The sequence below is a fragment of the Emydura macquarii genome, unplaced genomic scaffold, assembly GCF_026122565.2.
Source record: "Emydura macquarii macquarii isolate MOO-44397 ecotype Brisbane River unplaced genomic scaffold, CSIRO-AGI_Emac_v2 contig_3235, whole genome shotgun sequence".
Lineage (NCBI taxonomy): Eukaryota > Metazoa > Chordata > Testudines > Chelidae > Emydura > Emydura macquarii.
This window is the reverse complement of record NW_027133372.1, coordinates 732876-756825: the sequence shown is the minus strand read 5'-3', so window position 1 is coordinate 756825 and position 23950 is coordinate 732876. Positions and strand designations below refer to the sequence as shown.

Genomic DNA, 23950 nt, shown 5'->3' with positions numbered 1-23950 from the left:
TGCTTGGCTTTGAGCATCACCTGGAGCCCTTTCAACAATTGGTCTTTCCTGGCACATCAAGACCTAGAATCACGTTCCAGGGGCTGTTCCAGAGCTGTTCAGTGACACCAGGCTGATGCTGAAGGCTCCAATGTTCGGTCCCAGGAGGCGGTGAAGCCAGGTGGCTTACCCCAGAGAGACAGTGCAACCGTCAAGGAAGGTTGGCATACTGAAGGGGGTTCTTCTGGGGGTGGGGGATTTTCTGGAGCTGTTTGACATTCACTGGGCTTGTGAATCAGTGACAGTGATGAACTGGGAAGATGTCTGTACAACTGATGAATTCTATGTGAGCTTGTGAAAGCTGTGTCTGTGTCAGGCTGCAAACTCCGTTCTCAACGGGCAACCGTTTACCTTCTCTATGAGCTGTTTGCCTCCACGTTGGGTCCAAAACGCCACAGGCGGGTGGCAAAAGAATAGCAGTACAGAGTAGTTGACGCTCAGTGACCAATCATTGGAAAGCTAGTCACTCTAGACAAAAGACTGGTCGCAGCCCAGAACAACCAGCTTAGCAGGTGGGAGGTCATCTTTGCCAGGCAGTCATCTGGCCAGGATTTGTGCTCACATGGGGAAAATGGCCAGGGTGTCCCCTGACACAGGGTGCTAAAGGCTTTAAGAAGAACAGAGGCTGGTCTGCTCAGAGCCCTTTTCCTCCATTCCATGAAGGAGAGATCACTCAAGAGCCTGTATGAGGCAGAGGAAACTCTGCCTTCCTGTCTGGGCCCAGGTACGTCCCCCAGGACTCAGAAGGGAAGTGTTAGCTGGAAAGCGAGGGGCATTGCAGTTTCAAGTGTTGATTGGTTTGTAGGAGCTGTATTCTAATGTGCTTTGTGTGATTCAGTTTAAAAGAGCAGAAAGGTGTGAGACTGGCTAAAGTGTAAGTGTATTGACCACTTCATAACTGCTGCATGCCCTGAGAGTGTTAAACTATAACCCAAAGTTTGCACTTTTAGGGTGGGATTCTAGAGCAGGGATGTGTCACTGTATCTCGGAGGTCAGCACTAGGGCTGGGGCCTAAGGAGGCGGGGCCAAGGAGCCCAATTTCTGACAAGGGGCAGCCCCGGCACTTAAGTGTCACCAGCTGCATCATGCTGCTGCATGAATGGTGTAGTTGATAATCACAGGGCCACAGACTGTTTCTGAGATAATACAATAGAATGCCATACTGCAGCTGGTTAGAGAAGAAAGATTTTTCCCCCAGATGATTGTGACAAATAAAATATTGTTTCTGAATAATTTTTCAATGGAAAGTTTTCAAGTTTTGAATGAAAAATTAAACCCCAAAATACTTGGATTCTGAAATGTCACCATCGTTGCTAGTGGGAGTTGTACTTCAAGTGCCCCTAATTCCCATTTTCCTCCATAGACTGGGCTTCTTTGCAAAAAAAATTGATTGAAATAAAAACCTAATTTATCAACAAAAAAGAATAGAGATGGGAAATTGTTGACCCTCCCCCGGTAGAAAAGTAAAGAATTAAAGCTGGACACGTAGTCAGGCCTAAATTACAGGGAACGGGATCAAGGCAGGGACAAACCTTGTTTCTGTTAATTGGTGTGAATTTTAGTTAGTCAGTTATCTCTCTTCTTCTCCTCCATTCCTGGCCATCTGTAACGAAATAAGAGTCTATGGGGAATTGCTGAAAATGTATACGTTGACATACTGTTATGGATAAAAGAACTGTAAAGTAACCCCCTTGTTGCTCACTTGCAGAGTCGAGGTGGAACGAGCAGGCAATAAAGGGTTCTGTCTTCCCAATCCACCTCCTGGACAACCTCTTTGATTATTTCTAACACCCGTCATCCTCTATTTCTCTACGCCATAAAAGTAGCTTTCTACAACATCTATCTCGGGCAGTTTAATCTTGGGCAAGCCATTTCCTTTCCGTTGAGGAGAGCAGGAGCCATGTGCCTGTCACTGCCTGATGTTATCAAACCACCCAGTGTGCATGAGACCTCCTGATGCTGTGATCTTGATGTCCTACCCTGCAGGGTGGGGAGGACATTTCTCTTCCTACACTTGGCAGGCGCTCGGTGTCAGATCCTCCACAGGGACTGGCAGGGAAATACTCCATCTCTGGATAACAGATTATTAATTGGAAAATGTTTCCACGATGATACTATCTGGAAAATTGCAATTAGTGATTGTGAGACACTGAGATTCTGAAGTAGATCCAGCCCAGCCTGGCTTCTGTAAACACTTGGTTCAGGCCCCAGGGAGGAAGGACGGTAAGAGACCGGTGCATAGATTTGGTGCTCTTTGCCACCAATAATTACATATGATTATTCTCTCTCTCTCCCACTATCCACTTCCCCTACTCCATCCCCAGGCAGTACATGGCCAACATCCCATCCCATTTCCGTTCCTCCCTCCTTGTCTATCTGTCTGTCCAGTTCACCCCCTGTGTTTAATTCTGTCTCTGTCACTTGCTGTCTGTCCAGGATGCTTTCCACCCCTCAGCCTTCTTCCAGGTCTCTCGCTGTCCCCAGCACCACCCAAAGCCATTATCTCTCTGTAGATTTCTCACTCCCTTTCATTGGGATGTGACTGTTCCTTGCCATGAGGCTGGTGAGAAGCTAGAACAATCACTGAAACACAGCACTGGGGATGTCCGAGTCACTGATTCCCCTCTGTCTGCTCTGTGTTCACAGGTGTGTGTGAGAGAGGGGGAGAGAGAGAGAGACCAGCATCCCGCAGCAGAGGTTTCATGATGGCCAAGTTGAGCACAACCTCCCTGACCCCAACAGAGTTTAACCTAGATTACGAAGCCGAATATAACGAGACTGAATGCCTAGCGTACGATGAACCTCCAGTGACCATCTACAGCATCATTCTGCTCATCTGCCTGTTCGGGCTGGTGGGGAACGGGATCGTCCTCTGGTTCCTCGGCTTCCACATTAAGAGAAACCCCTTTACTGTCTACATCCTCAACCTAGGCACCACAGACACTTGCTTCCTCCTCTGTTCGGTTACTTGCATCATAACTCATATGGTGAAAGGTTCATTTTGTGTGGATGAAACTTTTATTTTCATATTTTTGCTATTTGACCTCCTGTCTGTGTTGACGTACAGCAACAGCCTTTATCTCCTGACAGCCATCAGCACTGAGAGGTGTCTGTCCGTCATCTACCCCATCTGGCACCGATGCCACCGGCGAAGACATTTGTCTGCCATTGTGTGCGCCCTGCTCTGGACTCTCTCCATTCTGCTCGCTGGACCAGTGGCTTTCTTTTGTGTTATTCTTAAAAATGAAATCTGTGGCATATCCCTCCTACCCGTCTTTGTTCTGAATGTCCTGATATTCACTCCCATCATGGTTCTGTCCAATCTGACCCTGTTCATCAAAGTCCGACGTAGCTCACAGCGACAACAGCCAGGGAAGCTCTACATTGTTATTCTGCTCAGCGTCCTCTTCTTCCTCCTCTTTGCTGTTCCTATGAGTGTCCAGATGTTCCTAGTTTTTCATAACATATATGATTCCAGTGAGATATTTCACATGCTGTCCTCTGCAAACAGCAGCATCAACCCATTCATTTACTTTCTAGTTGGAAGCTACAGGAAGCGGCGATTCAGAGGCTCTGTCAAGGACGCACTCCAGAGCGTTTTTGAGGAGAAGGTAGATCCCAGAGAAGATGGAGAGACCACCAGAGTAGACCCAGTGGAGACATCCACTTAAATTCCTACACCACCCAACCAGGGAGACCTGGTTCTGGGGATGGAGGTTTCACTAGATCCCAGAATCAAAGAACTTAGAGATGGAAAAGACCTTCCAGGTCACTTGTTAAATTCCTCCTCACCCAGAGCTGGGGCCTTCCCTAGAGTGGATCCCCAGTGTTCTCTGCAGTTATAAAGAACACCAATGGGTCACATGGGGCCCGATCCTACTGCCACTGAATCAGAATTATTGTCAGGGACTCTTCATAGCCTCCCCACTTTCCCTGTATATAGGCTGAGTAAAAATTCAGTGGCCAGGAGAAATGGTGGTGGTGGGGAATGATAGTGGCACTAATGCAGGAATATCCCTGAGAAAATCATTCCACAGCCAGCTCCCCTGTGCAGCGACACTCCCACGGAAGGAAGGGGATCGTTCCATGCAGCTCTGGACTCCCGCTGATCCCAGCTTCTCTTTGAATCATTCGCCTTTATTTCAATGGAAATAATACAAACTAACTATCGACTAATCAAACTTCAACTCATCTACTAATGTTGTGCTCCACAACGACCGTGGTGACTGCCTGGCATTGCTCTCCAAATCCTCTTCCTCTGTATTCACCCTGGCGTTGATGATCTGGGGAATGTGTGACAATGTGGGGAATGTATTTATAGTTTATGAATTTGTTGTGAGATGAACTCTCTGTATGTATCTGTATCAAGCTGTGAACTTCATTTTGACAATAAAGCTGTTTTATTTGCCTTCCTGCTGTCTTTGTGGCTCCATCTTGGACTAAATTCCAAGGGTTGATGGCTCAGGGATACTACAGAAGGTTGTCTAACTTTGATGATCATCCATTCAAATGGAAAACCCCTGGACATGGCGATGGCTGCTGACCACGGCATGCCCACTTTTCAAGCATGAATTCGGTGGGGAGGTAACTTAGCAATAGATCACCCGGTAAGGGACTTTGAGCCCCTGATGAGACTGTGAGGGGTTCACCTGGCAAATGCGAAGGGAGGTTGTGAAAGAGAGGGTCCATCACTGGCCATTTTACAGACACAGAGATGAAGGCACTGACTGCAGAAGAGAGAGCGATTATCTGATTCAGAAGAGAAACTATGTGCAGGGTTGGGGAACCAGGCCCCCCTAAGTGACTCTGACCTTCATCCAAAGAATACACCAGCATGGTGAGGAAACTGAGGCCAGGAAATGCTGTTACTAACCCGTTGCCCCAGGCTTCCCCTCCTTTAGCAAACAACACACACAGCTTCCCCATGCCTCCGTACAGCAACATTTCTCTGCCAGCTGGCGAGCTGTGCACTGGTCAGGTCGTACTGTGTGGCAATGGAGAAGTGGCCAGTAGGTGTCACTGGGAGATCGAGGAAGACAGAAGAGCAGCAGGTGATGCTCTGGGCTTTGTAAGTCAGGGGATGCACTCTGAGCTTGGAGTTCTTTCCATTGGACAGTGCTCTCCTGCCATCCCCAGACACAATATCCACTGCCCCTAAGCCCCAGTGGCTGAAATCAGGCCCTGCAGTGCTGGACATTGAGGGGGCAGCCTGGCCACAGAGCTTGGGAAAACTTTGTTGAAATGTATTTCCCTTTGGAAAAAGATGGCTTTCGGATCATTCCTTTGATATTTTTGTGGATTCCCTTCAATATACCCCAAACCCTGAAAACTGAACCCATCTCAGTTTTCAATGAAATCTGAAAAAAAATTCTGGGAAAAGATTTTTGGGGAAAAAAATAGGAATTAAAAAAAAATGGTGGAAGTTAAGATACACGGCTCAGGCAGAGCTGATTGAAAAATGGGTCAGATCAGGAGCCCAATCTTTTGGTGTCACACCCCTGAGCCCCAAGTCCTGTGCAGACGGGGATAACGCTCTAGGTTAAGCTTGCCACTTTTTGACTTCTGCCAATCAAACCCAGCGTAGGGGAAAGATACACACACACGAAAAGAGGTTGAGTCTCAGACCATTCTGTTCTAGTCAGGGTCTTACACTGCGTCCATCACCGTGGTATCTGCTGAGTGCCTTTCTAGGGTACCATAAGCCACATGACTAGCATAGCTTCTGTTCTCTGTCTCATAACACAAAAAGAAGGGGACCGACAACGAAACTGAAAGGTGACAGATTCTGAACAGATAAAGGCAGTTACACGTGCTATCAGACATGAAAGGTCACAAGCCAAAGGGAGAGATTGATAAGGGCAGTGGAGCGGCTTTTCCAAGTGCAGGAAAGTGAAAAATACAGCATACGTGAGAAACAGACCACGTTCCCTGCCTCTTACATTGAAACAGAGACTTGCACCGGCACCTTGGGTGACCAGATATCTCGATATTAGGGGCTTTGTCTTACGTACACAACTATACACCTTCCCTTCCCCCCCAAAAAGGCCCTTTTTTCACACTTGCAATCTGGTCACCCTACCTGTAGGTGCACCAGGTCAGTAATTCTGGGGCCTGCAGAGTGCTTTGAGCTTATATGCAGTAGAGGTGATGTGAAATCCAGCTGAGGAATGAGACATTCACAGAGGGAGAGGAAAAGCTTTTAAGAGAAATTCAACTGGGTCTCTGAGAAGGCCCAAACATCTCACCTCCCTAAGATCCCAGGGCTGTATTCAGAGGTCAGACTGTAGCAACGTGCATGGAACTTGCAGGGAGGAGCACAAATTGCAGGAAGGAAGCATTTGGAGGCGACACCAAGAAGGAGGCGCATGGGATAGCATCTGTGTTACATGGCTGGACTATTAGGTGCAGGTGCAGCACGTCTGCAAATAGTTCCTCAAGAGCCCATTTAGTTGTAGAAATGTGGCGTCCTCACCTGGTATTGCCCAGCACACCGTGCATGAAATGCAGACAAAGGGAGGCACCTGGTGTGTGTGTAGGACTGGATGATAGAGCCAACTCTACTTGATCCACTGCAGCCCAGGCCAGGTGAGCTGTGTGTGTGTGTGGGTGTGCACACATGGGAGGGTTAAAGCTGAGTGTCTGTTGCTTTGTTTAAAGACAGAGTAGTGTCACCAAACTCAGTCTGTCAAAAATCAGGACACTGGTTTAGAAGTGCTGTGATTTTTACCTATTCCAAATGTTGGGTTCTTTGCTTTCTGGCTCTTGCACCCTCAGAGTGCACTTAGGCCAGGATACATGACCCATCTCCACACGCCCCAGAGCTACAAACTCATACTTTTCCTGTATATTTATTTATTTATTATTTTAAAGTGATTCTCACACAGTCACATGATTCCAGAAGCTAGAACTTAGAAAAGACACAGATATCCCAAGATTCCAAGTAGCACTGGGAGAGTCACCAGTGTTGGCATTGTGTGGTGCCACTGTCTGCTCTTCTCTTTGTTTGCAAAAAGCAAAAAGAATCCCAAGCAACTAAAAGTTCTACCAAAACCCCCATTGAACCAGGCAGCTTTAGATCTTCAGTCGAATGCTCACCGAGCGCAGTGTTTTTGTGCTGTTCCTCTCACACTTCTTCATTAATCTCTACACCCTGTTCTTTAGAGCCCAGCTGTCATGCTCTGCTGATGGCATGTGGCTCAGAGACCTTCTCAGTCCAGGATGGTATTAGCCAATACATCTATGTTAAGTGCAGCATACACCACATTAATAAGTATTATGTGCATGGTATTACTATAATACGCACAAACACAATCACGTCAGTGTTGGAAAGTTTTGTTAACCGACTGTATTATGCTCACCCCACAATTCTGTCACCCATGTCAAGTATTCCCCAGCACTTTGCAAAGCTGAAGTAGCTTTATGTCCCAGTACCTGGAATTCTAATATCTAAAACAAAGAGAAAGAAGTTACAAAACAAGTCAATGAATGGGGAGAAACTGGGGGGCTGTATTTTAGAAAGTTTTGTAACTTGTAAAATCATCCGATAAGTATTGCTAGCTGGAATGCATTTCTTTGAAGCGCACCTGAGTAAGGTGAACATTCAGCCAAAACTTCCCAGAGGTTCACATGTCTACTTTTCGTAGTGTATCCACTTGTTTTGTCTTTAAACAACAAATCTGGCTAAATTCAATTATTTGGTCTCTTGAACATTTTAAGAGAAACTGCGAGTAGTCAGACAACTGGCTACATCTTTTAGTCAGTAAAGGGGCAACAGGAGGGTGAAAAATAAAAATCAGGAAGTGATTAAAACAGAGCAAGAGCCTTTATTTTTCATGGATGAGCCCTTAGGAAGTCACACCAACTGTTTTTGGATGGAAAGGAAATTTTGGGAAAGAAATTACCACTTTTCCACCTCCTGGGGATTTCGTCATCGAAATAAAAGTCATTTTTCAATGACAACCCAAAACAGTCTGAAAATATTGGGTGGAAAAAGAAATGAGGAAAGAGTTTCCAAAAATATAATGGAAATGAAAATATATTTACCAGCCAGTTCTGCCTGAGCCATGTGTCAGTGCAGGAGCGGGAATGGTGAGGGCTCAGAGCTTTGAGTCCCGTGGCCTGTGTGGAGGGGCCCTGTGAGCTCTGCCTTCTGCTGCCTGGAGAAAGGAACAAAAAATGTGGTTCCATCTTGCAGGCAGGCTGCAGGAAGGGGATTTATAAAAAAATCAGAGAAAATGAGAAGGAAACTCCCCAATCCTCACCCTTTCTCCTCATCCAGCCCCTCTGTGAGGGGCTCACTTCTTCCCGCTCTTCCAGATGCATGTCTTTATAAGATGCGAAAGGGCTGGCTTGCAAAGTGTGGTTCTGTAGTGTGGTAGTTACTATGTCTGCTATGTGCTCAGACGGTCTTGGCTTTGCGCCCCAGCAGATCTGTGCTGAAGGGACAATTTTTAATATCAAACTCCATACAGTGATTTCCAGGGGTCACTTGTGTTTTGCTGGAGCAGTCTCGGTATTTGTGGGACGCTCTCTCCACCCTGGAGGAGCTGATTTCAAATACAGCCCATAGAGCTGGCTCTCAGGGTGGGGAGGCGACTGTCACACACAGACACGGTTTCCTCCAGCAAAACAAAAGCAGCCCCTGAAAACTGCCAGCTTCACTTTGCAAAATCCAACCTCCATGGTCACTGCGTAGCAGCTGGTCCTGCTGATGCTGGAAGCTAACACCATCAGGCTGGAAAGGAGCCGTAACAACTGCAGTATGGAACCACCTCTTGTCAGAGCTTTGGTTGGTGCTTCACAAGAAGACCCCTGAGCTTCTGAGTCTATGGAGGCAGGGCGTCGGGGGTTGGGACGTGAGTACTTCACAGGGCAGGACCCATCAGGGGGTGCAACATTTAGAAGAGAAATGTCCACCAAAGAAAAAAACCACAGAAATCCCTGTGAATTAGTTTCTCCCTTCATCCCCAAGCTAGGAGTCTCTCTGGGGCAGAGAAGTACGCACCTAGCGTGGGAGTAACTCACCAGTCAGCGTGTATTACACAGCTGCCTCTGCTCCTGATGTACAGGGGATGGGGTTCTGGCACAGCCCCCAGCGGTACAGGCTGTCTCTCTCATGCTTTTATCTCCTTCCCCTCGTGCTGCATTTGTCTCCCCCATCCCATGCAGGAGCTCTTAGCGACCGAGCAAACAAACCCAGAAATGCAACCCATCTTAGCCACCTCCCTCCATCTGGGTGCACAGCTCCCTATAATGCAGCCCAGACCCCAATAGCTCACACCTTGATGGCGCCCCAGTGGAAATTACAATACTTGCTTACTCAGCTTCAGCTCCTCAAGCCCTTCCTTGAAGATACTCGTGCTAAATTTGCTCTTCTCCAGACTTCTGGGGTCTCTCCCATATTCCATGAGTTCTCAAAGATAGTTGTTAACGGTTCCAGCCCTCAATGCATTTGAAGACTATTGCGTTCCTCTACAGCCTTCTCTTTTTTTAAACTAGACGCGCCATTCTTTGAACCTTTCCTCTTAGGTCATGTTTCCCAAACCTCTCACTTTTGTTGCTCTCCTCTGGACTGTCTCCAATTTGTTCACAGCTTTCCTAATGTACAATACCCAAAACTGGACAGAGTCATACAATACTCCAGTGGAGGCCTTGCCGGTGCTGAGTAGAGCAGGACAGTTACAGCCCCGTGTTTTACATACAACACTCCTGTTAATTAGAAAACCCTCCAAGTATGACAGGAATCATAACCAAATTGGGAGAGTGGCAAAAGTGACAAGAATTGGAACCATCAACTGTTCTTCTCTTCAAAAAGAAAGAAAGAAAGAAAGAAAGAAAAGAATCCCTAGCAACCGAAATTATCTGATAGCAACATATGATCTGCAGAAACCAACACTTTTTAGATCTTCAGTCTAATGCTTTCCCAAACGAACTATTTCAGCTGCCCCAGGTGAGGAGGGCATGGAAGCTACTAAGAAAAAGCCATACATACTATATTTGGACCTCTCAGAAGCCGTATATGCCATATGTAGACATCTGACCCCAGTGACTCCATTTGATTGGCACATACGTGACAGCAGGAATTGAGAGGTAAATAGCTGAAGATGTAAAACCAAACAAGAGATTCTTGAAATAGATCAAGAAGGCTGTGAAAAAAATCGATGGATCCAAGGTTCACGAGGGGATAATGGAAGCAATTAAAGAAGATAAGGATATTACTGAGGAGCTAAATGAATTCTTTTATCAGTCCTCACTTCCGCACACTGACTTTTGATCTGCCATGGAAGATACTGGGGGGAGAAAAATATGATTGTGGTGGAAGGACACAAGAAGATGGAGGTGACAGAAGAAAGCAATTCACAATTCCTAAGGTCTTTCTGTATCCCCTCCCCTTTCTCTGAGCTCCTTCCCCCATACCTTTCCATTCAATCTCTCCCAAATCCATACAGGATGGAAGCATACAGTGGAGGAAGTTGCTCTTTGCCCCATCAGGATTTTGTACCCGGCCCATGGCTCCTTTTTTTTTTTTTTTCCTCTTCCTTTCTTGGGGGGACCTTATCACACTTTCCTTCACCTTTGTGGGGGTTGGTTGAAGTGTACATTAGGGCTAAACCTCTGGGGTTCTGGAAAATCAATGGCTTTGACTAAAGGGCACTTTCACCTGGACAGGGACTTGAACCCTGGACTCTCAGATTAAAAGGCTGATGCTCTACCAACTGAACTATCCAGGCTCTCACAAAGCTCTTTTCACTGTGCATATTGTGTCACCTAGGGTCAGTGACCTGCAGTATAGAAAATCAACCCCATGGAAGAGAAGGTGGTTCCCAGACATGAGGTTTTTTGCAGAACACACAATTTACCCCTACCTGAACAGCTTTCCTCAGGTGAAATGACGTTTACAGACATGTGACAGGTCGTGCTCTAGATATTAATCTTCTGAGAACATCAGAGTGTATGAACAAAGCTACAAGCCCCCTTTCAGGGCTCCTTCCTCCTTCACTTCTTTCCACTTTGCTGTACTGATGCTCAGGTGTCGCTGCGATTTCAAGGTGGAGAGGAAAGAGAAGGGCTAATCCTCTAGGGCAACGTCCTATGGTGTAGTGGTTATCACACTTACATTACACGTAGAGAGCCCTGGGTTCATGCCTCAGTGGAACCAGCCATGTGTCATTTTAGTGACAGTCTTCGTAAAATCCAGTAAATCCAACATTGCCGTTTTCAGGGGCTGATTTTGTTTTCCCAGGGCAGAAGGTGGTGGTGTCACACCATCAAACTGGCTCCATATGCATCTCATTGCAGATGTACATCACCAGCCCTGAGCACATCTGCAGCGTGACGCAATCTGTAATGTCCGAGTGCCCGCTAGTCCTCAGACAATAGAATCTCATGCAATTCTTTTCCACCTTCAGAGACACTCCTTCTCGTATTCAGTATAGCTGACCCCAAGAGGTTAAATACCTGTTGTAAACCCTGTGACCTGAAGCCCCAGAGAGAAGGGACCTGAAGCAGAGCTCTGTGTAAATGGAAAAACTTGTCTCTTTTGCCAATAGAAGTTGCTCCAATAAAAGATATATTACTACACCCACCTTGTCTCTGTCACACTGCAGACGCCTTGGGGATGGGGTGACATTCAGCTGCGAAGGGTTACACCGTCTGCCCCAGCAAAATGAACTCAGACCCTGAAAACTGCAGTGCTGGATAGGTTGGATTTAATAAACTCTTGCTATTCCTTAAACAGTTCAACACTGGTGGTGGCGTGTGGTGTGCGTGTTGTTCTACACCACAGGGAATAGGAGGTTGGGTCCACGCTGCGGTGTGTAGCTACACGTCGGGGAAAGATTCCAGCAGAGAGGAGGCAGCGGCTCCAGAGAGCTGAAAAAGTTACAATCTGTCAAATATGATTATCCTTTTACATGCCTGTATTATCTTTGTATCTAAAACTGTGAATATTGGCTATGTTCTTGTATCTCAAACCTGTGTCGTATTCCTGGGTGACACCTCCCCAGAGAGAATTTACATCAGGACTAGACAGCTCTGTATTGCTGGCCCATCAAGGACACTCCACGCTCACAAAGGGCCATTGAAGAAACTCATCCCAACCAGATAGCTCTTCTTGAGGATGCCTCAGACAGCGAGAACCCAATGGCCACCCCTTGGGATTCAGCAAATCCTATAAGGACATGTGACCTTGCATTCCATCTTGGGCCAGTAACTTTTGAGCCAGTAAATTTCCATTCGCATGGCAGAGGATATAAATTGCAGTTGGAACATCTCCATTTTGCCTCTTTTCCTGTTCTTTTTCTCAGGACTGTGGATTTACAACTAAAAGGAGCATCTTGAACTATGGGCTGAGGGCCTTCCAAGCTTCTGTAAGTTACCAGAATGACTTTACAAGCCAGCAGTCTATTCCATTGCTGCTGAAAACCTGATATAAGGATGTAGCCCCTTTGCCAGACAGAGCCGGCAGCAGCAAAGGGCCGGGTTCTATATCTAGAGGTTCCTATCGCTGATACAACACCAAACCGGCTTGGACCCCCACCCAGCCACCTGGGAAATTACACACTATCCCCGGGGCACCCCCAAAAGGCAATACTTCCTCTTGCGCAAGCTCCGAGTCTGAGTGTAGAAAGTAAATATTTTAATAAAAGGAAGGAAGTAACTTAACACTGGTTTGGGAAAACCGTGCAAACAGAATTCCTGAACACAATAAGCCAAACCCACTCCAGCACAGAGTACGTGGGGCGTGTCCCTTGCCTCCCCCTGCTTGCTTCCCCTGCTCTACTGACTGTCGTAGATTCACTGTCCACCAGTTGGTTGTGGGGCTCCCCAAGTCCCCGCTCCTGTGCCTGCTGCCTGCAGCCCCCACTCTGCTGCTGGCTCTGCCACCTTTTGGCTCCCACCGCCTCCAGGCCTCGCTGAGTCCCCTCTGCTGGTGGGCAGCCTCCTTTTTGGTTTCCCTGTTTCTTTGAGGTTTCCCAGTTCCTTTAGTGATTCCAGCTCTTAGTGAGTTTCAGCCGTCAGCTTTCATTCATGGGAAAGCTTTCTACTGACACAGGACAATGTCCCTGCTTTTAACAAAACAAAAGACTCCAAAAGGAATAAAGAATTCTACCTTTTAACAATGGGAGGAGATAGTCGTCAATCTGTGACCGAGAATAGCCCTTTGTCAGGACTGGTGCAATGTCAGAAGGAGACCCCCTCAACTCCCTTCCTCTTACAGCTCTCTGGAGTTCGTTCGCCACCTTTGTTGAGCTCTGTTTAGATGAGAGTGAATTTTTCACCGGAACAGGCTAAAGACAGTTCTGCTGCCATTTGTTCATACAACAGGAAAACAACATTTTATTTTCCATCATGCTGAGAAGCTAGCTATACTCCTGCAAATACCGAGCCCAGGCAAATAAAGTGCCCCCCTTCAGCTGTAGAGCAGGGGAGGGCCACTCAGTCCTTGCTCACAAGGATGTTAGTCATTTGTGTGTGTATATGATCCATTAATAACTTTCTTTTCTTTTGTTAATAAATCTTTAGTTAATTGACTAAGGATTGGCTGAATGTGTGATATTTGGCTAAATCTGAGATTCGTATTGACCTGAAGAAAAATGTCTGAGCCTTTGAGATTAGCAAGAACCTTACATATGGTGAAATGGGTTTTCAATAACCTCTCACTATATTAGATTGGGTTGCCCGGAAGGGAGCCAAAGGCTGGAGTGCCTAAAGAGGACTGTGTTTGGCTTCTGGTTAACCAGTGTGGTGCTGCAAAAGCTCTTTTGTTACTGGCTTGGTGAATCTAATTATAGAATAAACCACCAGTTTTAGGGATTGTCTGCCCTATTTCTTGCAGTCTGCCCTGAGTGTGGCTTTCGGTCCATCCCAGGCACCTAGTCACAAAAGATGACTGCATAGATGTTCTATATTTAGACTTTTTTAAGACTTTAGAAGCACACAGCATCTGAATTAAAAAATTATCCCTATTCCACATCAAGAGGGACCATCTGAGCCTCTCAGGACCAATGGAATCAGCTCTCTCTTTTTTCTGTAATACAGGCTTCATCCAGACACCAGGCATCTTATGATGTGGGATTTTGGGTGCGCTCCATGTGAGCAGCTCTGCAATAGGAAGCGGCAGTGCACCAGCATTCAATCTATCTATTGTTGTCCCTTAGCCTCACTCCTGGAGAGGAATTCAGGGGAGTGGGGGTGAGAAGTAGCTCCCTTAGCAGTGCTACAAACACATCCCCCACATACGAGTCCCGTCCAATCCAGAGCAAGGAATTCCAGGGAACTATTATGACAGAGGCTGTAGAAAAAACTAAACCAGACCAAGTGAGTTAGGCAGGGCCTAAGTTAATCGCTTTTATTAGCGTTGTTCAACACAATGACTGAACATCAAGTGGATTAAGTCTTGATTCACTATGTGAAGAACTTTGGAAAGAAAATGGGTTTTATCCCTATTGTTAAATGAAGATGTTGAGTTTTGGGGAGAAAACATTTCTACGTGGATCTTAAGTCCAATGCATTAACCACTTGGCCATTCAGGTAAGTGCCCTATAAGTAGTTTTGCAATACTGAGTTTTGCTGCCTGGAGCAACAACTCACTGCAAGGCTTCATGACTCTTTAGCAGCCCAAGGGAAAGCTGTGAGGACAGGTATTTCCTGCTCTGTCCCTCATACCCCTTCAGCTCTGTCCATACCTCTCTGAGCTCCATCTTTTTCTTCTTGGCTGTAACTTACAGAGATCCTGCCTACCACAGCTGCAAGGATCACCTCTAAATGGAGTCCTGAGGGGCCATCCTCCATCAGCAGGTTGCAGTGTGTAGTGGCTGTTTTGTAAAGGAACTCAGGTTGAGCTCCACTCCAGTAGAACCAGCAGTTCCTCTTTGAAGTACCAGTGTTTAAATATGACTGCCCCTTTGGTCTGCATCTCCTTATCTTTCTCCCCTCTCTCTCCTCCTCCCCATGCCCAGTGGATTACAGGAGGGAGGTGAAGGTAGTTGTGGAGACAGGGGATTTGATCATCAGGGATGCAGGGAGACCAAGGGTGTGTGGTGACAATGTAAACTGCTTGGTGACTTGCTTGCCAGGTGTCAGTGTGGTGGAAACCTAGACAGACCTTGTGATGAGCCCTGGGGAGGCGCTTGCCATTGTGGTCCATGTTTCAATTTGCAAAATAGGGTGGGTGGGCGGGCGTGAGTTCGCCCACCGCTCAAGGCCCCTCCCCCAGCCCAAGGGGAGGAGCCACCGGACCTAGAGAGCAACTAATTACTTGGGACAACAAATGTAAAAAACAGGAAAGGGCGTGAGGGTCAAAGGTATAAAAGAAGGGAACCGGAAGGGGACACCAAGCAGAGAACCCCAGACAGCGCCCACTGCTCCTGGAAGATGTCCATGGAGCCGGTGGACGCTGTCCAGAAGAACTCTGCCCGGATACGTGAACGGAGAAGGGAACGGAAATAGGCCCCACAGTCGCAGGACGCCTCCCCAGCCAACCTCCCCTCCCTGGTATTGAAGATGGCGACTTTCACCAGGGCCAGGAGGAGGTTGACGAGGAGGTCCCGCGACTTTGTGGGGCCACGGATGGGGTGTGCGTAAATAAACAAGTGCGGGGAAAAGTGCAGCCAGAACCTCAGCAGGAGGTTCTGGAGGAGCTGGAAGAGGGGCTGCAGCCTGGCGCAATCCAGGTACGCATGCGCCAGGGTCTCCCTCATGCCGCAAAAGGGGCAGGTGTCGGGACGGGGGGTGAACCGCCCCAAGAACACGCCCGTGCTCACGGCTCCTTGCAGGAGCCGCCAACTAATGTCCCCGGTGGGCCGTGGGGTCAAGGTGGAATATAGGCTGGCCCGCCAGGGGTCCCCGCCCTCTAGAGGTGGCAGCAGGTCCTGCCATTTGGTGTTGGGGGGGACGCGAGGGCAGGGAAGTGAAGGGTGTGGAGCACGAGTGTGTAAAGGTGGTCTCTCGGAGCGGTTCGAAAGGGGACCGGCTGCAAATCGTGCAGCTGGCTTGGTGCGTGGGGGGGGGGGGGGCCGAGCGGGCTCGCGGGGCCGGGGCCCGATGGAGAGTGCCGGAGGGCCGGGGCTGAGGGGTGGGCAGGGAGTACCCTCTCCCAGAACCCGCACGAGGTAGGCGTGAGCAGCGGGGGGCAAGGCTGCCCTCACCTCCTGGAGTACGCACTGGGGGGTACAAAGGGTGGAGAGCCCCATGCGCCGAGCCAGCGCGTGGGGATCCACCCAGTCCCCCCGGGCGTAGTCCAGGAGGTGTCCGATCTTGGTGACTCCCGCCAGAACCAGCCTCCGTCGCACCGAGGGGGTCTCCGCATGTTGGTACCACTGAGGGGAGAGAGCCTGAAAGCTAAAAGTAGACTGCTAGGTCAAAGGGCCAGGGTTGCAACAGTAGCGCTCCCTGAAATGCTTCCGGTTCCACAGGCAAGTCCAGCTAGGCAAGGGGAACATCAGGGTCTCCATGCGTGGTTGAAAAGATGGCACCAGGATGAAAAGTTTAAGTTTGTTAGACAGCGGGGAACATTTTTGCTGGCAGACTCCACCTGAATCAAAACGGAACCAGGTGGCTACAAGACAAATAAATAAGCCACTGGAGGCATGTTTAAACTGAGAGCTGGAGGAGAGGCAGAAGGAGCTGAGAAGCCTCTACGTCAGACAGAGATTCTGTTACAGGCCCTCGTGTTACAATGGCATGTGTGCATCCAGGGAAGGGAATGCTGCAGATTAGAAGCTTGTTGGCAACAGGGACAGGGAATGAACACAGGTAAATTTTGCAGAAGGTGAAACACTAGGATCCTCCCAGCAAAGACAGGCCTATTTCACCACCCAACACAAAGGCCTATGGGAGGCTGCTCGGGAGCTCGGAGTATGTGGCCAGAGAGGTTTAGCTCGACATTGTTTTAGAAGAGGGCGGGGGGTTTTCTTGTTCTTTTTGGCTATGGGAAAGGATGATAGATGCCACGTTTGTAGTACGGTAAGGGATAGAGTGCTGATTCTGGACACTTAGTGATCAGAGTGGTAACCAGTGAGACACAACACGCCTGATTTGCAGATTAATAAGGTTTAATGTGCAAGGTTTTCTATAAATATATTAGTTAGATACAAAGCCTAAAATTAACTACAATATATCATAGTCACTAAGCCTGGAGAGCTAAGCAGTCACTCAGAAGGCTGTATACAGGAACGGCTTTCTTCAGGGGCCCCGCCAGGGAGTCAGTGGATCCTCTGGTCCAACCGGCAGCACCTCCCATGGTGTCAGGTGTTGATGGAGGCCAGGAGAAGCAGAGGTGAGGCTGCAGGGGCTGAATTATGGCTGTGGCAAGCTGCACTGAGGGAGATGGGGGTGAACTGATGGGTCGGGGCTGAAGGGGGCTGAACTGATGGGATAAGGTTTGGTGGAGGCAGACGTGATAGCTGGCCAGGGGATGGCTAGATGTGGGGTGCCAGCTCCTGGAGCAGCTTCCATAATTCCCTTTCCCCATAAATTTGGGAGAGTGGGCAATGCTGATTCTCTCTCACACACACCGGGGATGGACAGGGGAATTCAACACTCAAAAGACAGACTAAAAATCACAGTTATCTTTCTTTTAAAAAATCTCCTGGTTTGTTTTGGGAAATCTCGTGATTTTTGATCATTGAGGTTGGCAGTACTGCAGACTCCCTGTCTTTTACTCCTTCCCTGAAATGGGACCTCATGGCTCAGTTGCCTGTGCCCACAGGACCAGTGCTGACCTCCAGTAGCTCAGTCAGACCCTTTCCAAGAGCTCCAATCTACTGGCTTTCCAGTTCACCCCTTCCGGGACACGGAAGAGCGAAGCGCACAGACACATGGGCTTTGCAAAGGGTTCAGAAAACCAATTGCTCTTTACTTTAGCTAACACGAGACATATACAGATCGAGACAAAACAATAACACATCTGTGTGCATTTCCTGTGTTCGTTTCCTCACTGCTCTGGAGCATTCTCTGGGCTTAGATCAAAATCCTTTAAGGTGCCCAGGATTCCCCCCTTCTGCTCCCCACAGCACATGGCTTCTCATGCAAATCATGGAGTCTCTCTTTGTCCTCTTCACTCAGTGTTTTCTACTCTCTCTCAAATGTCCAGTGAAACACCTACTCTTTTCTAACCTCCTGTCCCCTTTGCCAGGTGATCAAAGTCCCCCAACAGGTAATCTATTGCTTAGTTACCTACCTCTTGCAGAGTTCAGACTTGAAAAACAAGTTGGCCCAGGAAAGCAGCCATCTCTTTGTCCAAAGGTACTCCGTTTGAATGGACAATCATCGAAGTTTAACAACCTTCCACAGTGGCACAAGCCCTTGGAATTTAAGACCTAGTTGGAGGTAAAAAGACAACAGGGTGACAAAAACCAGCCTTACAATCAAAATGGAGTTTGTAGCATGATAAAGTTGATCATCACACATAAGATTCCCCCAAATCAGGACATGTGGCAACCCAAGGATGAGGAACAGTATTTAGACAGATCAATCCCAGGCACTTACCATGGTGAGCACAGAAGCCAGGTATTATTAGTTGTTGAAGTTTAAATATATTGCTGACTGGATAGTAATTTTGCATTGTGTCCATTGGGCCAGTGGTGACTGGTTCATATATCATCTGGGACCAGTGAGAATCAAGTGCTGCCTGGAGCGATCCCTTCATTCCATGCAAGTGCCTCCATGCAGGGGAGCTGGCTATGGAATAATTTACACAGGGACATTCCTGCATTACTGGTACTATTATTTCCACCACCACCGTTTCTCTTAGCCACTGTATTTTTACGCGGTGGAAAAGTCTCGAGGCTGCAAGGAGTGCTGGAAAGCATTTCTTTACGGTAGACAAGTAACACTCACCATGTGACACCAGAGAAACTTGCCTCCATAACTCTAATTACTTGTCCGTGGCATTTCCAAAGCAAAGTGAATGAGACCATTATAGACCCATTCCTGCTCCCATTGAAGTCAATAGGACTGTTCCCACTCTTTGCAAATGGAGCAGGAGCAGGCGTCATGTGAGCCATTTGTGTTCCTTACAACGGCACAGAGCCCTGGGGATCCGCTCTAGGGAAGGGGCATGGTCAGGGTTGTGCACAATTAGTGAGTGGCCTACAGGGTCCTTTCCATCTTTGAGTTCTTTGATTCTGTGATCTAAGGAAATCTCCAGCCCCAGAACAGGGTCTCCCAGGTTGGATGCTATATGGATTTAAGTGGCCGTCTCCTTTGGGGCTGCTTTGCTGGTCTCTCCAGCCTCTCTGGGATCTGCCTTCTCTTCAACGACCATCTGGACCATCAGATCCCCTGAATCGTAGCTTCCCGTAGCCTCTGAGTCCTAACTCGGAAGTAAATAACCGAGTTCATGCTGCTATTTGCAGAGGCCAGCATGTAAGATATTGCACACGTTACATGAAAAGAGAAAAATGTGGACACTGAGGGGGACAGCACAAAGGAGGAAGAAGAGGCCAGTGAGCAGGATAACAGCATAGAGCTGCTCTGGCTGATATCACTGGGCTACATCGGACATTGAGGAACAGGGTTAGACTGGACAGAACCACGAGGGGAGCAAATAGCAGGAAATTCACAACGCCAATGGCTATGTGGGCTATGACACAGATTTCATTTACAAAATAATCACAGAAAAAAGCCACTGATTCAGAGAGCAGCATGGAGAGAGCCCAGAATAAGGCACATATTATGGCGAACAAGCGTCTTGGCCGACAGCATCGGTACCAGATGGGGTAGAGGATGGACAGACACCTCTCAGTGCTGATGGCTGTCAGGAGATAGAGGCTGGTGCTGTATGAGAAGGGAACAAGCACACAAAGTAGAAAGGTCAAGGAAATAAAACTGGCATTCCAACAAAATAAATATTCTACCATAGAAATTACGAGATTAGAATCTGAGCAGAGGAGGAAGCAAGCCTCGGTGACAACCAGGTTGAGGATGTAGAGGGTGAACAGGTGCCTCTTAATGCAGAAGCCGAGGAGCCAGAGGACGATCCCATTACTGACCAGCCCAAACAGGCAGATGAGCAGAATGACGCTGTAGACGGTGGTGGGAGGTGCATCATACATTGGCCATGCAGTCATGTTATATTTCGTTTTAATATCCAGGCCAAACTCTGTTGGGGGCAGGGACGTCGTGCTCAGCTCCACTCAGCCATCATGAAACCTCTGTTGTGGGATGCTGGTCTCTTACTCGCTCCTTCTCTCGCATACATCTGTTTGCAGAGAGTAGACGGAGGGGAATCAGTGACTCGGAAATCTGTAGTGCTGTATTTCATTCATCGTTTCAGCCCCTCCCCAGCCTCTTTGCAGATCCCAATGAGTGGGGGGGAGATGTGCAAAGAGATAATGGCCATGGGGGAGGCTAGGGAGAGACAGAGATGTGGAGGAAGACTGATGGGAGGGGGAGACCAGCCAAGAGAGAGAGATATGGGAGGGGCTATAGGCCAGGTATGGACAGGGAACGGAACTGGGGACAGATGTGGCAGGGGATGTGGAGAGCAAAAGAGAGAAGAAACGTGTCTGGTGAACTGTGGCAAAGAGGACAGGATCCATCCAGCAGTCGCTTACCTTCCTTCCTCCAAAACCCCAAGGTCTGAACCGAGCGTTTACTGGAGCCGGACTGGAACGGACTCACTTCAGAATCCCAGTGTCACACTGTCACTAATTGTGATTCTCCTCATACGATCATCACAGGACAGTTTTCCAGGAATAATCTGTTACCCGGAAGCAGAGAATTCCCCTGCCAGTCCCTGTGCAGCATCTGACATCATGTGCCTGCCAGAAAAATGTGTTCTCCGCACGGGGCAGGGCAGGACACAGCGATCGCCGGATCAGGAGTTCTCATGAGCACTGGAAGGTTTGATAACTTAAAGCTATAAACGTACAGAGATGGCCTCTACAGATTAAGTCTCATGGGACTGATATCACAGACAGCCACACTTGTTGTTTAAAGGCTCTTGGTGCAAGTAGGCTATAACTTGACTCTGTTAATTAGCATGGAAATGAGCTCCTTCTTAATGGTTACAATTTTCCAATTAACTCATTTCTGTGACGATTCCTTCCTGTGGCACCATATTGATTCCCACATGGGTCATAAGCAGGGCTGGAATCTTTAGACCCATCGTACAGCCTTCTGCCACTACAGCTTATGGAGTTACTGATAGCAGTAGTAGGCTGTCATCCTCTATGTGGCCCAGCTGTAGAGGGGGATTAAACATGCACTCTGCCAGTGTGTTTTAGTGCTATCGGCCGAGAGAGAAGAAAAGTCAGACTCAGGAATCGTGGCTTCCATTCCAGACTCTGGAGGAGAGTGTTCCCTAGTGCTCACAGAGACTGCTGCCCCGTCCTCTCTGTCTTGCTCATGTCCCACCAGCTTCTTACTCCTCCGAGGCTCTTTGTATCATTCTCCCCCTCCCAGCTTCTTCCAACATGAGCTCTTCATCTGATTTATTCTTCTGTCTCACCCCCCCTCCCTCCAGCACCCTGTCTTACTCTCCATGCCCACCCAGTCTACTCGCTCCAGGCCCCAATGTAATCCCTTCCCCCACACCTCCGAGGTCTAGCTCTTGTCTCTTCTACATTTCAGTCCGACTCCCTCCTCCTCCTCGCTGCCTACATGCCAGCTAAGGGGGAGCATTGACAACTCAAGAGAGACCCAGGTATTTCTGGTGCACTGCAGCAGCTGAGAGGAACAATTGCAGGGAAAGTCCTGCTTGGTCCTTGCCAGTCGCAGGTTGGCGCGTGCTCAGGCACTCTATAGGGTGGGTGTACATGCAGTCTGGTCACACACACACGCTGGGAGGGGATGGAGCATTTGCAAATTGAGATTTTTAAAATGCTCATAGCTTGGCTAAATGTGGGTGATTTTTCCTGGAAACACTAAAAGGCCCATCCCTGACACACGAGTGACCCCCGCCCCCACTCCTCCCGGCCAAATGTCAAGCCGCTGCTCCAAAGCATGAGGGTGCTAGAGCATCGTGACAAAATGGTCTTAGGGACTTTTTTAAGACAAGCAAACGAATGTATTTACCCCAGTCTTGAGCTAAGAAAATGCTGAACCATTTCTGCTGAAATTAACAGGTAATGAAATTGTTCTCACGTCTGCTTTACACACAGACAGTCCTAGGCTTGAGCCCCAGTAGAGTCAGCCCTTCCTTGTGTCAGTGGCTATGTTTATAAAATCCAGCAGACCTTGTGCTGCAGTTTTCGGGGGCTGATTTTGTTGTGCCGCAGGAGACGGTGTTTGTGTGAGACTGTCACTGCCTGCCGTCGAGCTGACTCCAACTGCATCCCATTGAGTGGAGATTAACCCCATCCCCAGGGCATCTGCATTTTGACACACCCTATAATATGGTTGAACCTCACACAGTTTCTCGACACCCTCTCGATATGCATGTGCAGCATCTTCTAGTGCTGAGCATGCCGTGTCACCAACCAACCCCAAACATTCAAAAATCATGAGGTGGGCTTGGAAATCATGAGATCTTAAATAAATAATAAAGGTGGGGTTCTTTTTATTGGCCTTCTAATGCTGAACCTTTGGGCATCATGTTTTGCAAGATTTCCTCTACAGCCACAAGGGACAGAATCCTATTTTTTAAAATGAATCTGAGATTCTTGTATAATCACCTGATTCCAGGAGCTGGGGCTTTAAGATAAACACCCAATATCATAGGTACCTGCAATACAATTACAAGCTCCGTCAGTGCCAGGCACTCGTCTTTGTATACCAGAAAGATTGAGTCTATTCGAGTCATTTACATGAAACATGAAATATTTACAGCTGTTCACACTGTGGTCCCCACACCTCTAAGTTACCAGGAGTGCGCTAGGTGAACCACGAGTGGAAGGCAGCTGCTGACGGTGCCTCAACTGCTAGGCCTTTTAGGCACTAGCCATGCTGGGTCCCAGGAAGTGCTCAGACACACGGCTAAAGTGAAAGGGTATTTTATTAGGGCTGGAAAGGAAGGAAGAGGTTTATCCTTCTGGATATTGAGCCTTTGCAAAAGGCTCCCATTCAAGCAAGGTACCAGGCGCCCCAAGGGCTGAGCAAAGCAACTGTGACACAATCTTTTCCCATGTTGTCCCACCCAGCCCTGGCAAAGCTCCCCTGGCTGGACACTCAACAGGCTGCTGGGTTTGGGTCACACCACACTGGATCCTTGCACTCTAAAGTGCCCCTCAGTCTGTGTAGGCTGGAGCAGTTCTCTCCCCTTGGCCTTTCTGGCACATTTCCTGGGCCCAGGCTATCGTTCTGTTAGCCCATCACAGAAAAGGGACCAGATGGCCCAGCCGCCCTCACCCCAGGACCAGTGCAGACCACCCAGTAACTTACACCCGCCCCTTTCCCAGACCTCCACACTGGGAGCACTCGGAATTACAGGTCACGTCTTCAGAGGGACGTGATAGCGAAGCAAATAGATAAACACGCTTTGCAAAAGGATTTCAAACCGACCAATCTTTACTGTAGCTAGTGCAAGAAACATACATATGTAGACAAAGCAAAAAGACATCTAGGCACATTTCCCAGCCTCCGTTTCCTCACCATGCTGGTGTATTCTTTGACTGAAGGTCAGAATCACTTAAGGGGTCGTGGTTCCCCAACCCTGCACACAGTTTCTCTTCTGAATCAGATAATCTCTCTCTCTTCTGCAGTCAGTGCCTTCATCTCTGTGTCTGTAAAATGGCCAGTGACGGACGCTCTCTTTTACAAACTCCCTTCCCATTTGCCAGTGAACCCCTGACAGACTCATCAGGTGATCTATTGCTTTGTTACCTCCCCACCGAATTCACACTTGAAAATTGGACATGCCCTGGTCAGCAGCCATCGCCATGTCCAGGGGTTTTCCATTTGAATGGACGATCATCAAAGTTAGACGACCTTCTATAGTATCCCTGAGCCCCTCCCTGCCATGGGAGTG

The 23950-nt window shown here is 48.2% G+C and overlaps 1 protein-coding gene, 1 non-coding gene and 1 pseudogene across 2 annotated transcripts; 1 reads left to right on the top strand and 2 right to left on the bottom strand.

Moving 5' to 3' along the window:
• The first annotated feature begins 2711 nt into the window (after positions 1-2711).
• LOC137142601 (mas-related G-protein coupled receptor member H-like) lies at positions 2712-3710 on the top strand. The gene has a single exon (XM_067532003.1). It carries the CDS (start codon positions 2742-2744, stop codon positions 3708-3710), a length of 969 nt encoding a protein of 322 aa, XP_067388104.1. The 5' UTR covers positions 2712-2741.
• Positions 3711-9829: 6119 nt separating this feature from the next.
• On the bottom strand, positions 9830-20096 carry LOC137142622 (mas-related G-protein coupled receptor member H-like; annotated as a pseudogene).
• On the bottom strand, positions 10697-10769 carry TRNAK-UUU (transfer RNA lysine (anticodon UUU)). The gene has a single exon. It is a non-coding gene; the product is annotated as a tRNA-Lys (tRNA).
• Positions 20097-23950: the final 3854 nt, after the last annotated feature.

Bases quoted from the DNA above. Each gene is read 5' to 3' on its own strand.
- LOC137142601 (XM_067532003.1), top strand. From the start codon at position 2,742: ATGATGGCCAAGTTGAGCACAACCTCCCTGACCCCAACAGAGTTTAAC.